At 46.2% G+C, this 13500-nt stretch overlaps 1 protein-coding gene across 1 annotated transcript in view; it reads left to right on the top strand.

Moving 5' to 3' along the window:
• The first annotated feature begins 3987 nt into the window (after positions 1-3987).
• The window catches only part of RIPK4 (receptor interacting serine/threonine kinase 4), a 28651-nt gene continuing 19138 nt past the window's right edge, over positions 3988-13500 (top strand). The window contains exon 1 of the mRNA XM_035115444.3: positions 3988-4348. Within this exon, the coding sequence (XP_034971335.1) occupies positions 4167-4348 (182 nt within the window). The 5' untranslated portion in view covers positions 3988-4166. The remainder of the gene's footprint in view (positions 4349-13500) is intronic.

Here is a 13500-nt window from a genome sequence, read left to right on the forward strand (position 1 = left end):
ATAAAAGCGAGCCGGGAAGGGCTGGGCAACGGGCTCCGCGGGGTGGTGAATGCTTCCCTTTGTGACTGAGTTTTCCCAGACCCGCTGAAAGAGGCGGTCATTAAACCGCTTCTTAAAAAGACATCTTTAGACCCGGCAAATATGGCTAATTATCGCCCAGTCTCAAATTTACCATTCTTGGGCAAGGTGATTGAGTGAGTGGTCGCTGAACAACTCCAGGCACGCCTGAAAGAAGCGGACCACTTGGATCCCTTCCAGTCGGGATTCAGGCCTAATAATGGGACTGAAACTGCCTTGGTCGCACTGGTTGATTATCTCCGGCGGGCTAGGGACAAAGGTGAGAGCTGTTTCCTAGTTCTGATGGATCTCTCAGCGGCTTTTGACACCATCGACCATAACATCCTTCTGGACCGTCAAGAGGGGTTGGGAGTTTGGGGCACTGTCATACAGTGGTTCCGTTCCTTCCTCCTGGGCCGTGCTCAGAAAGTGGTGGTGGGGGATGAGTGTTCAGATCCCTGGGCTCTCACTTGTGGGGTGCCTCAGGGTTCTGTCCTCTCCCCCATGCTTTTTAACATCTACATGCGGCCGCTGGGAGAGATCATCAGGGGGTTTGGGCTGGGTGTTCATCAGTATGTGGATGATACCCAGCTCTACCTCTCTTTCAAATCAGAACCAGTGAAGGCGGTGAAGGTCCTGTGTGAGTGTCTGGAGGCAGTTGGAGGATGGATGGCGGCTAACAGATTGAGACTGAATCCTGACAAGACAGAAGTACTGTTTGTGGGGGACAGGAAGCGGGCAGGTGTGGAGGACTCCCTGGTGCTAAACGGGGTAACTGTGCCCCTGATAGACCAGGTGCGCAGCCTGGGAGTCATTTTGGACTCACAGCTGTCCATGGAGGTGCAGGTCAATTCTGTGTCCAGGGCAGCTGTCTATCAGCTCCATCTGGTATGCAGGCTGAGACCCTACCTGCCTGCGGACTGTCTCGCCAGAGTGGTGCATGCTCTAGTTATCTCTTGCTTGGACTACTGCAATGCGCTCTATGTGGGGCTACCTTTGAAGGTGACCCGGAAACTACAACGAATCCAGAATGCGGCAGCTAGACTGGTGACTGGGAGCAGCCGCCGAGACCACATAACACCGGTCTTGAAAGATGTACATTGGCTCCCAGTACGTTTCCGAGCACAATTCAAAGTGTTGGTGCTGACCTTTAAAGCCCTAAACGGCCTCGGTCCAGTATACCTGAAGGAGCGTCTCCTCCCCCATCGTTCTGCCTGGACACTGAGGTCCAGCGCCGAGGGCGTTCTGGCGGTTCCCTCACTGCGAGAAGCAAAGCTACAGGGAACCAGGCAGAGGGCCTTCTCGGTAGTGACACCCGCCCTGTGGAACACCCTCCCATCAGAGGTCAGAGAGATAAACAACTACCTGACATTTAGAAAATACCTAAAGGCAGCCTTGTTTAGGGAAGTTTTTTAATCTGTGATATTCGATATATATTAATGTTTGTTGGAAGCCCAGCCAGATGGGTGGGATATAAATAAATTATTATTATTAGCTTTTTGGAAATAAGTACTGTTCTATACATTCATTGTGTCTGTGATATTGCCATATTATTACTCTCGATGTTGTAATCTTGAAAACTTGATGTTCTGTAATAATAAAGTTTCCTTAAAAACTAAAAAAAAAATGGAAAAATGATAAGCTCAGAGACACCAAAATGGGCATATTCTGCCATCCCTACTCTCCCATTTTCTGTCTCTGTCTACTAAGAGTCTTGTAATTATCAAACCATCAGAAAAACATACTAGCCCTGAGGAGGGGTGTCGGTACTTCTTAGTTTATTGTTTCTGTTTTAACTACAAAGGCCATTTGTCTCATCTTTCCATGTTCTTTGGTTTGAAGAGCACTTGTTATCTGCATAAACATGTTGAAACATACAACAGTTCAGCTCTGTGAGGTGGATTACTGTGCTTCTGCTTCCTGGACCTTGCAATTCCTAAGGCAAGCACAACAAGAGGACGCTGAAGGTGGGCATCAATAAAACACAGAGTGAGTTTGGCTTTACAAGGCTTGCTCAAAATTACATGCATTGTGGGTGGGTGTGAGCTCAAACCAAGGAGCTGTAAACAAAACACTTTGAAATCTGTGCACGTAACCTCACACATAAAAAGGTTACAGAAATGCAAATAAAGAACACAAAAGGGCTTGCTCGCATTTGAAGAAACTCATGTCAACTCTGTGGTCAAATGCCACTAACTTGATCCCAAACCATTTAAGGGATTTAAAGGTCAACATGAGCACATTATATTGGAACTGGAAACAAATTGGCAACTGCTCTCCCTGCAATCCCTTAAAATCTGCTCCAGTAAGCCCCCCCCCCAACCATCTGGAGCAAATGGGGCGGGAGGAATGGCAAGATAACACCATATGTTGGTGCTATATGGCTTCTGTTTACTAACTTGCACTATGTAGAAACTGCTATTTACTGAAATGAATGAAGGCTGCCAATAATAGTGGTGTGATACACTGCATCCATTATTTCCTTTTCTTCCTATATACATAAAATATGGAAGGCTGCCATTATGCATCCCACATTGGAAGATTTGTACTGCCTCACCACAATCCTGGGTTTGCAGAGAGGAGCAAAAGAGAAGGCAGGTTGACAAGAGCCATGACCATGGCACGGGAATGAGAAGGGGGAAGTATACAAAGGGGGGGGGGATAGTAGCTGGTTTTAAACAACAGCAGTTTGTGTAAAGCAGGGGTGGGACAGGGAACACAGAGTAAAAACATTTTTTAAATAGCAGCAGTTTTACCACCCTCGCAGACATATTTGGTAAGGACACAAGAGAGGGCCTCCTAGGTAGCTGCTTCCAGACTGTGGAGCTCCCTTCTGCAGAAGGCTAGACTCCCTCTCTGCTTTCCTGTTGCCAGAAGGCAAAGAGGGGTTTTTGTTTTGCAGCAGGCCAGGGTCTTTTAATAGTGGGTGTTGTTGTATATTTTCTTCTCTTGTGCTTTTAAGTGGTTTTAAATTGCATGGATTCAGTGGTTTTTAATATAACAATTTACTTGTTTCTTTAAAAATACAACTGATAGGTGTGTTTTTAACCTGCACCTGTTTTTAATGCATGTTGTGACCTGGGGTACTGTGCTGGGAGAAAGTTAGGACATTAAATGAACAACAAATAAAACCACTTCCTTTGCAATAGGTGCGTGCCTGATAGCTGCCGGGTAACCTTTGGTACTCTGAATGTTCTGGGTGGTGGCAGTGGCGGCTCCACTTTTGTTTTGCTACAGCGCACCAATAACACACCAACATGAGGGATGCATTGCAGAACCACAATAAATCGGAATGATGTGCGGATGGTCCATTACAGATCTGCTAGTAATTCACCGGTCTTGAGGGACTATCAGATGGGGCCATAGCAGCCAACACCTAGGGGTTGAGTTCCCTTCGGGCAGCCCCCTAAAATATTCGTGGGGGCTGCCCCCCCCAAAAAAAGTTGATGAGCATTGCCATTCAAATGTTTCAGTGTATCTGATGAAGTGTGCATGCACACGAAAGCTCATACCAAAATAAAAACTTAGTTGGTCTTTAAGGTGCTACTGAAGGATTTTTTTTTATATCATTCAAATGATGTGCGGGTGCTGTGTCTTGTGATCGATTATGCGGGCCGGGGGCCGGGGCTTACCTCCCCCCCCCAATATTTTATTCAAGTTGGCACTCCTGGGTGGGGCCATTCTTAACCTTTTCTGGAGGCGAAGGAGACTGAACCTGGGAGCTACATCCCTTCGCACACTCCCGTTTTCACCCTAAAGAGCGGGAGCCGTGCAAGTTTCTCCAGAGGCGCTTCGGAGTGGTCTCTCCTTCCCGCGGGGAAGCTGCCTTCCACCCCCAGCGCGCAAATCTTGCAACCGCCCAGCCAGGCTGATGCCACCCCTGCGCTTTCGCCTGGCAGTTCCCTTTGGGGCCGCTCGACTTTGCTGAACGCCGGAAGTGACGTCAGGGCCTGGCGAATGAGCACACCTTGAGTCACCTGGGGAAAGGAGACGGCGCCGCCAGATGGGAGGGCGCTCAGTCCGCGAAGGGAGGCCGTGCAGTTCAGGTGTGTCTCGCGCGGGGGGCGAGTCGTCCGGCTGTCACACTGGGGGAAGAATCCGGGGGCCGTATGGAGAAGGAGGGCCGCTCCGCGTGGCCCATGGGGCTGCTGAAAACCTTCGACGCCAGCGAGTTCGGCAGCTGGGAGAAGATCGGCTCGGGAGGCTTCGGGCAGGTTTACAAAGTCCGCCACATCCACTGGAAAACCTGGCTCGCCATCAAGTGCTCGCCCAGCTTGCATGTGGATGAGAAGTAAGGGCCCGTCGGGCTGCCCGCGTCGCCGGGCTGGGCGTCGGGGAGGAGGAGGGAGGCGCGCCGCCTGGTTGGACTTCCCCGACCGAAGCGGGGAAGGATCGCGAGCTCGGCTCGCTTGGCAGCGGAGGAGTCGGGACCCCTGAGTTGGGTTCCAGCTGCTTGTGGGTGGGGGGTGTCTTGTCAACTAGAAGTGGCGCAATTTTATTTTATTTTTGGGCGTCGTTTTGCAAGTGCAGTCCAGAATACGCGCGAAGGGCGCCGCGGCGAACCCGTTGAAAGGCTGCCCGGGCTGCGTTGTGACCTTTGGAGCGGTTCCCTTGGTTTCCAGAGGGGGCTGCCGGCGGGGGGTGGACGGTCCCGTTGCCCTCGAGACTGCCGCGCGGAGTCGTGCAGGTGTCGAACCACCAGGGACCGAGGGAGCCAGATCTGCTGGGCTTACTTCTGAGGAGGCACACTCAGGGTGGCGCTGCAAGTCGTAAACGGCAAACCTGCTTGCACACGCACCCCACCCCTTGGTAACTTCCCACGCTGAGCCCAGCTGCAGTCCTGGGCTGCTGCTAGCTAGGAAAGAATTCTCCGTTTGGTCAAAAGCACGTTTTAGACAGGTCTGCTGCTGGGTTTGAGAACTTAATATAAAGTGTTGTTTTGTATTGAAAATCCGCTTTGGTTGAGATGTTCGCATTTTCGTTTCTTGTTGCTTAGTTCGGGGTCCGGGGCAGCGCGGTGCGCGCGCGCGTAAAAATATGCTAGTAATTTGCAGTTTTAAAGACGGCGCTGCTTTCCTATGCGAGGCTTCGCTTTATGCAAGGAATTTGTCCTGATTGTGTCATCGACTTCTTAAGGAAGTCTGGTAGTTAAAAGCCTATCTCTTGTGCGGCTCGGATGGCGTAGAGAGGAAGCTAGGACGAAAAAAAACACCCGTCTTATTTCCCTCCTTCGGCTGGTTTGCTTTGCGCAGCCTAGGAAAGGTGCAGAGTTAATTTCAGTTTGCTGAGCCGCCTGAAGTAAGGAAAGGGATAGGAAATAAAAGAAAAGACTTGTGTGCATTAAAACCCCATGTATGCTTTCCAACTAAGTCCTACTCGGAGTAGACCCATTGAAGTCAGTGGTTCTACTCAGAGGGCGATTTGGCAGGCTGCCACGCCATCGTTCCACTTGAAGGGCCTTTTGGCGAAACAGTTCGGCTCCATGAAAGCGAAGCAGAAACACTTTGAAAGGGGCACCATCCGCTTCCCACGGTCCTGTCCCGTCCCAGCATATGCAGCTCCGGTTCGCTCGCTGCCTCCGGTTGTTTGCTCCTCGCTTGTGAAACGATTATTTTCATTATACGCCGCCGCGCATGCAATACGTTTGCTTACAAAGGGCACTTTTGCACCGCGAGGCCAATTTGCCTGCAGATTTGCGGTAATGGCCCCTTTGTAATGCACTCGCTTAATGAAAAGGAGGCTGCATTTATAAGCAAAACGCGTTGGCAACAGTACGGGACGCTGGGAGCGATCGGCTTGTCGCTGCCTGCAGAGTTGTGCTTCGGAGTTCTGCAGAAAGGACCGGCTGTTCTGCAAGGGTGGCGTGCAACGGAAACGGTGGAGGCGAAGGAAGATGTAACCCCCACCCCCGGTTTTCTGGGTCGAAGCTGGTTTGCGTCGGTGGGTTTGGAAAAGGCTGAAGTGTGCATACACACGAAAGCTCATACCTATGACAAACTTAGTTGGTCTCTAAGGTGCTACTGGAATGATTTTTTAATTATTTTTTGTTTCGACTACGTCAGACCAACAGGGCTACCTACCTGTAACAACTTGAATGAATGGTTAGCAACAACGGGTTGGATCCAGACTAAAAAGTTTCGTTGCACTTGGACCCCACAGAAATGAGTGTGAAAAGTTACTCATGGTGTGACATTAATTTCAGTGGAACTAATTTAGGGTGTTGCAAGGTCGGTGCCAGGAGTGCCTGGCGTGCTATGGTCCGTGGGGTCACAAAGAGTCGGACACGACTAAACAACAAGGTCGGTGTTCCTCATGCGTGCAAGTTTTTTTGCATGGACCATATGACATTGTTGGTAGAAAAAAGGCCCTATTAAAAATATATAGAGAGATTTACCATTTCTGCAGCAAATTTGATATTTATTTATTAAATTTATTTCTCGCCCTTCTTCCCATAGGATTAAACAAAAATCTTGTTGCCAGTTGACTGTTTGCAAGATCTAAACAACCCATTTGCAAATTAAGTCTTAATCCAGCCTAAAATTCTTGCTGTAGGGGTCACTTGCTGCTTCACACATGAGACTAGGTTGCAAAATGCAGCCTGCGTTGGTCCTAAATGTATTTGAAAGCAAATCCTGTTGGGGTTTGTTTTGCTTCCATGTAATGTTGGGCTGCCAGATAACCTTGTGTTGCATCATTTTATCCCAGAAATCATCAGCAAAAGCCCTGAGCTGCCATTTAGAAATTGTCAATTCTGGAAATTAAAAGCATACCCTTATTCAGATCTCCTCAGAAGCAAGTTGTCACTGTGCTTGGTGGGCTTCCTCAGTGGTAACCATAGTTCTGTGGGACAGAACACTTGTTTTGCATGGAGAAGATCCCAGGTTGGTTCAGTCCCTGGCACCTCAGAATCAGGTAGCAAGGTAATGGGAAAATGTGGGAAGAACCCTGGAGACCTGATGATAGTTAGAGCCAGGTGGACAAATAATCTGACCTGGTATAAGGCTTCAATGTGATACCTTGAGCTGTTTTTAGCAACAGATCACAAATATTTGGCTTCTGATCTGAGAACCTGTGAAGTTTTCTAATTTTGGGATTCTACCCCCGAGCATAGCTCATTCTCTTGGGGCAACTTTGTAGGCATCAAAAATATGAAACCGATCACTATCTTCACATTTATATGCTGTACTAAAGTCTGCTGAACAAAGCTTTAACAAACCTGTAAAAGTCATCCCTCATTTGATGTATATTTGATGGATATATATATTACTTTCGCTCTACATGAACTCTAAATCACACTGCAGAGTCCCTGCAGTTTGCAACATCTCACAGCAGGTGGATGATGTGTATAGAGTGCCCTAAATGTGTTATAGTCATATTTTTATATGTATCCTAATTTTCAGAGCTTGGGTAGTTCTTGGAAAAACAAGCATCAGAGGGAAATACTAAACACTTTGAGTGCGTAGAGCATTGATATTGTATTGCAGGACCAACGTGTCTGCAAACACTGGTTTCAAAAATCTCTTACCGCTTTTGAAAACTTGGGCTTATATATGTGAATATGTCAATTTAGCTACATCACTCAGACATCACTTTAAACTGCTACAATGGAATTTGATTGCTAAGTTGTCATGCTTATTGCAAAATGTTCCAGACACTTGGTACTCACTATTCAGTTATGATTTTTGAGCAATATCTAGACTAAAATATTTGACCCCTACCTCTGGAGGTCAGGGAAAAGCACTTTTGGTACAAGACCTAGCCACTGTACATTTAAATGCTTTTCATATGTTAAAAATATTGATTCTGACACAACGCTGCTAACAGCAAAGTATTGAAAAAGGAACCACTGGGGTGATCTAGCCCAGTTCTCTGTCTGCCCATCTACTCACCTGCCCCCACAGGTCAAGCTGTAGAACCCATACCATAGTGTGCAACAAGATGAAAGAATATAGCTTCAAATGCCAAGCCCTTTATTTTAGGGAAGGGCACATTCTCCCATCCTGATTTGGAGCGGGGGAAACTATTTGATCTCAAGTGCAATGATCTCTGTTGACAGAAACCATATCCTGGCCTAAGACAGGTAGCTCCACAGAATCATGGGGTTCGTTGACGGTATCCATAAGACAAATCGCCCGAAATCCAGTTGCCCACTATTATTGATAATTCATTGCAGTATGTTGCCAGGCTGTACAGTACATAACAGATCTTGCTGTTGCCCAGCTTATCCTTGGAGTGTTCCAGAAAGCACATCCCTGATTCTCTGCCGTTTTGCAAGAGGCCCACAGCAGGTAGATGAATGTGGAAAGTTTGAACACGCTGTGTAAGTCACCCACACTGGGTATACGAGTTCACTTTCTAGCCATGGAAGAGCTCTTCTGTTCACTGGCGTATGTAGTAAGTGTCTGTTAATAATGGGGGCTGTACGAGTGGAATAGTCTCCCTCAGTAGATGGTGGGCTCTCCTTCCTTGGAGGTTTTTAAAGCAGAGGTTAGGTAGCCATCTGTCATGGATGCTTGAGTTGAGATTCCTGCATTGCAGGGGGTTGGACTAGATGACCCTTGTGGACCCTTCCAACTCTATGATTGACTTCTAGTGGGAGGTAACACCAGGAGTGTTCTACCAGTGTTAGTTTTGTTGAAGACTTAGCTTGGCTGCTTCTATTTCGATGGAGGCAAGAATGCTTAAAAATACCATTCCTGAAATATCTCTGGGAAAAGTGCAAGCCCTAAGTGGGCATAGAGATATAAAATGAGCACCTTTTTGTGACACAAGAAATGTGCATGTTCTCAAATACTGTAGCATGTAGCTCTCCACCATCATTTTTAATTGTTTCCTCTTCCTGAATCTATTCTTAATATTTCTGTACATATTTCTGGACTTGCAGTGTTCTGAAGGAAATCATCGTGTGTGTGTGTGTGTGTGTGTGTGTGTGTGTGTGTGTGTTTTCCAGTTGTGGAGATTGCTAGCTGAAGGATTTGAAAGTCCTGTTGTTTGGAGATAGTCCATATTGGGAACCTCTGGCCTAGGGACCAAATGTCAAGCCCTAGGCCACACCCTCTTGTCAGGACCTACCCACCCTTCCTTGACCTTGCTCTGCACCCTTCTTGTGTGTTTGTCTGTTCAAGGAATGTGTTCTTGAACTGTGATAATGTATCTTGCTTGCCTGGATGAAGAAATTGTGATGGTGTGTGTGTATGTGTATATATTGTGTTGGCAGGCTGGGATGTATCCTACTATTTAAAGGTGAGGGCCGCATCCTTTAGCTTGGCCACTTCTGCCTCTAGCCACAGAAAGGACTGTGGCCCTCAAGCTAAGAAGGTTTCCCCTTCCATAGTGAAAAATCACATTATATTCTCTCATTATGTAAAAAAAAGCGTTCGATAATAACGTGAAGGAAAGTTCTGGCTAACTTGTCCTTTTGTATCATGACTCCTGTTGCAATAGTGCCTGTACCTGTTTGCTCGTACAGCTTAGAGGGACAATGAATATTTTTGTTTCTAAAAAATGCCTCGCTGTAGGAAGTAAGCTGATCTTGGATTTGGAAAGAACAATGTGTGATTCAGTAATGAATAAACCATGATGCTAAAAACTTTATCTAGGTAAATGAAGGATTAGAAGATTCCTCCCCCCTCCCCTGCCTAGCTGGGCAGGACTGCAATACTTTCCAAAAAGAATTAGAAGCTGGTTACTTTAATGCCTCAAGAGCTGCTTTTTAAAGGCTACTTTGAAGTGGGGTCTTGGATGGCTCTGGCCACGATCACCTCGCTCCTTCATAACTGTATGCAATAATGGTGACTAAATATAGTTGCTAAACCTGTTGTGTATAACTAATGACCTTCGCCGAACTTCAAGCAGAAAGAAGCGAGGGACACCTCCAACAGTCTGTCTGCGGTGCTTCTTGCCTACAGTGTACTGGGTGGGCCTACTGTGGTGTTGATGATGGTGGTAATGATGGGGTTTAACCACTTTGGGCAGGCTAGTGGTAAGAACTTCATGCTCACCGAGTTAAACGTCATGCACTCTTGGCTGGGAGCAGTTCCCAGCACATTATAGGCCCTACCTCAATCAGGGCATGTGGTGGCTTGTGCTGCTAAGCTTTGCCCGTTGCAGCTCCAGAGGTCAAAGTAGGCACCACCAAAGCAGAAAGTGCTTTGGGTGCTTTCTTTTGAAGTGCAAACAAATGAAATGGCATGCAAGCAGGATCTTCTCTTTAGGCCCATTGTGATATTAGAAAAACACAAAGGCCTGTGCCTGGGGTGGGGAGTGGAGAAAGGCTGGGTTATAATGGAGGGATAGTTTCCTGATGGCCTATCTGTGTCACGGTATCAAACCCTTGTATAGCCAAGTTGCTACTAGATTAATTTGTATGGTTGATAATTCTTCTCTAAGTGAGTCGTTGGGTTCTTTTCTTTTCTTTGTGCGACTTGTCATAGATTTACAACTGGGGGTTCCACTTAATGTGATTTGATTTCCATGGATGATGTGCCAGTGTCTACAGGTTCTCATCCTCTCTTTGTGTGGGTCTTCTTTTTATCTCTCCGAAGGTCACTGCCTAAGAATGGAGGAGAGAGACATAATCGTTGACTCTTGTTTGTGTGTGTTTGTTATGAACTAGAGATTGCTTCTCTACAGTTGAGAGAGTTTTTCATAGAGTAAATGCCACACAGCATGACTAATGATGAATGGCATCTCAGACAGATGAGTGTTGAGGCGGACAGAGTGGAGCTGTATTGAAATGCTCTTTGAGCCCAGGAAGCAGCTTGCTAGTTCAGAACAAGACAAGATCAGACCAGAGCCTCATCTAGTCCACCATCTTCTCATGGTGACCAACCAAGTGAGCTTCCTTGGAGAGAGGAGATGTAGCCCAGTAGTGGGTAAGATCACAGTATGTGCGTGTTGTGACTACCATTCTAACTTCATAAGTGTTCAGAGGTATCTCTGTATTTGTGTTTGGCCTATGCTGAAATTTACCATGACTTTCTCACCAAGGTCACTATTGGAATATTGTTGCCATCCCCAAACTATTTAGGCTGTGAGAGTTGTAGGCTGGAACTGGGAGCAAGACTACTTTCGGGGCAGTCTGGTTTTTTTTGGGGGGGGGGCTCAGAAAGAAAGCCAAAGCTATTATGCTTGAAATAATTCTCCCTGGGTGCAATTATTTTTAAATAAGGAATTCCCCCTCTTAAAATCCAGAGTCCAAGACAATAAGATCACAGCATATAAACATCTGTGTGCTGTGTTTTTTTATATCACATGAGCCAGGTTGCCATGGGCAACTAAGGCACAACTTTATTGCTTTTTAAAGCTAGATAATATCTAGGCAATTACAGTTCTGCATGGGACCTTTGAGAATTGGACACTGCACAGCAACGTTGCTGCCTACTCCTTTCCACCAGCTGCTGTGCCTTATTATGTCACAGCAGCTAGGTCCACTCAGAGCACTGCACTGGGGAGGATGGTAAAATAGAAGCAGCAGCAGCAATTGGGAAAGCGAGTGCTAAGATCCCTTCCATTTATCAAGGATTTCCCCCTGACATCATGTTGTAAAAATTAACTTTGTTAGTATCAGGAATGTGGCCTGCGAATTTGGGTAGGAGCTGGGGATCTCTGGAAACAGCTCTTCTTTGAGAACAGACTGATGATGATGGTCAATCAGCTGCAAAGCACTTAGCCCTGCAAGCCTTCACAGTGTAACAGGAAGCCACTTGGCTCCTTGTAAAAAGCAAAGCAAAAGCAAAATTAAGCCCTAAAAGCTTTTGTGGTGGGTTTTCTTTTTTAATGGCAGTAAATAGATAGACACCTTTTCATTATGTTGCAAAATGCCTCAGTTAAATGCAAGTTGGCAGAGATGTTATTTTTCAAAACTTTTCATTATTTCCATTTCTCCCAGTGTATTCATTGTAGCCTAGTTGCTGCTTCTCTGGAGCCCTTTCACCAATCCCCTTAAAATATGCTGTCAGCTATAGGAACCCTGTGGCCCTGCAGATATTGTGGACTCCCAACTCCCATCAGACCCACCCAGCACGGCCAGGGGTCAGGGATGATGGGAGCTGCTGTCCCACAACATCTGATGCCTGCCCAGCTCCTCATCCCATATACTATGTATATACGGTATGGTAGTATTCCCCCCCTTCCCCTTTGATCCAGTTGCCTTTTGAGTCATAGTCACAAACCACAAACTCAAATCTATTTTTGCTTTTATGCTTAATCATGACTTAGATGTAGAAGAATATCCGTAATCACGGTTGTACACCTTGGTAGGATAAGACTGAAGGTTGAATCAGTACTCACACCTGGCATTGCAGTTGCAAAGCCAGGAGGAGCTCAGCTTGGAGCCCACTTGAAGAAGAGGCAGAGAGTTACCTTTATTCTACAGTTCTCTTCTCCATAGAGACACACTGATGTTAGAAGGATAATGCAAACAGGAAAAAAAAGGATTATAATCAGGAAACTGAAATGTGTTTCATGTGCCTAAAAGTGAATGAGACATGAAGAGGAACAAACACCAAAATACAGTGGTGCCTCGACTTACGAATTTAATCCGTTCCGAAGGCACCTTCATAGGTCAAAAATTCGTAAGTCGAAAAGCGCCACTGGAAACGCGATTTCCCATAGGAATGCATTGGAAACGGAAAAATTCGTAAGTCGAAGCAACCCCATCTAAAAAAACCCTATCTAAAACCACCACGGTTTCCATTCGGATGTCGAGAAATTCATAAGCGTGTGGCCATTTGCCGCATTCAAAAGTCGAAAAATTCGGTTGTCGAGGCATTCGTAAGTCGAGGTGCCACTGTATTTTTCTTGAGAGGCAAATAAGGAAGGGAATACAGCTTTTCATTCAGTTATTCAGTTATACCTAATAGAGAAAAGCATATTGTCTCCTCCTATTCAAAATGTGTTTTCAAAACAATGAAATTAGGGAAGCCTTGGGGCAGTTTTTAGTACTTTAGAAAAATAAATTCCCTTTCTGATTCGCTAAACCTCATTTCCTAGTTTGGGGGCCCTGCTCTCCTTTTCATTGCCCTTCCATGTTTTTTGCTCTTGCGTGTTCTACCTTACATAAGAGTTCTTAAATTTGGTTGTCTTACAAGGAGGAGCCACATTAATCCTTGGGCTCCTGCACTCAACCTCCCCTCTTCTCCTTCAAGGTTGCTGCAAGGGAAATTCAGAAGTTTTCATTTTTTTATTAACTGCAGCTTGTTATGACATCCAAACCTAGACGTGCTTAACCTTAACTGTGGTTTATTGAAACCAGACATCTACATAGATCATGGTTTTCAGTTTGTTTCTTTGAGATTGATCACAGTTTGTCTGTCCACAACAACCCACAGTTTACTTAAAAAGAGAACGAAAGCTTAATAACTTCTCCTGACCTCTCCAGATTGGGAGAGGAAATCTGAGAGCCTGAGGTTTGCTGCAGCTCATTTTTCTAACAGTAGACCG

This window comes from Zootoca vivipara, chromosome 4 (genome assembly GCF_965207765.1).
Source record: "Zootoca vivipara chromosome 4, rZooViv2.hap1.1, whole genome shotgun sequence".
In the NCBI taxonomy this organism is placed as follows: Eukaryota; Metazoa; Chordata; class Lepidosauria; order Squamata; family Lacertidae; genus Zootoca; species Zootoca vivipara.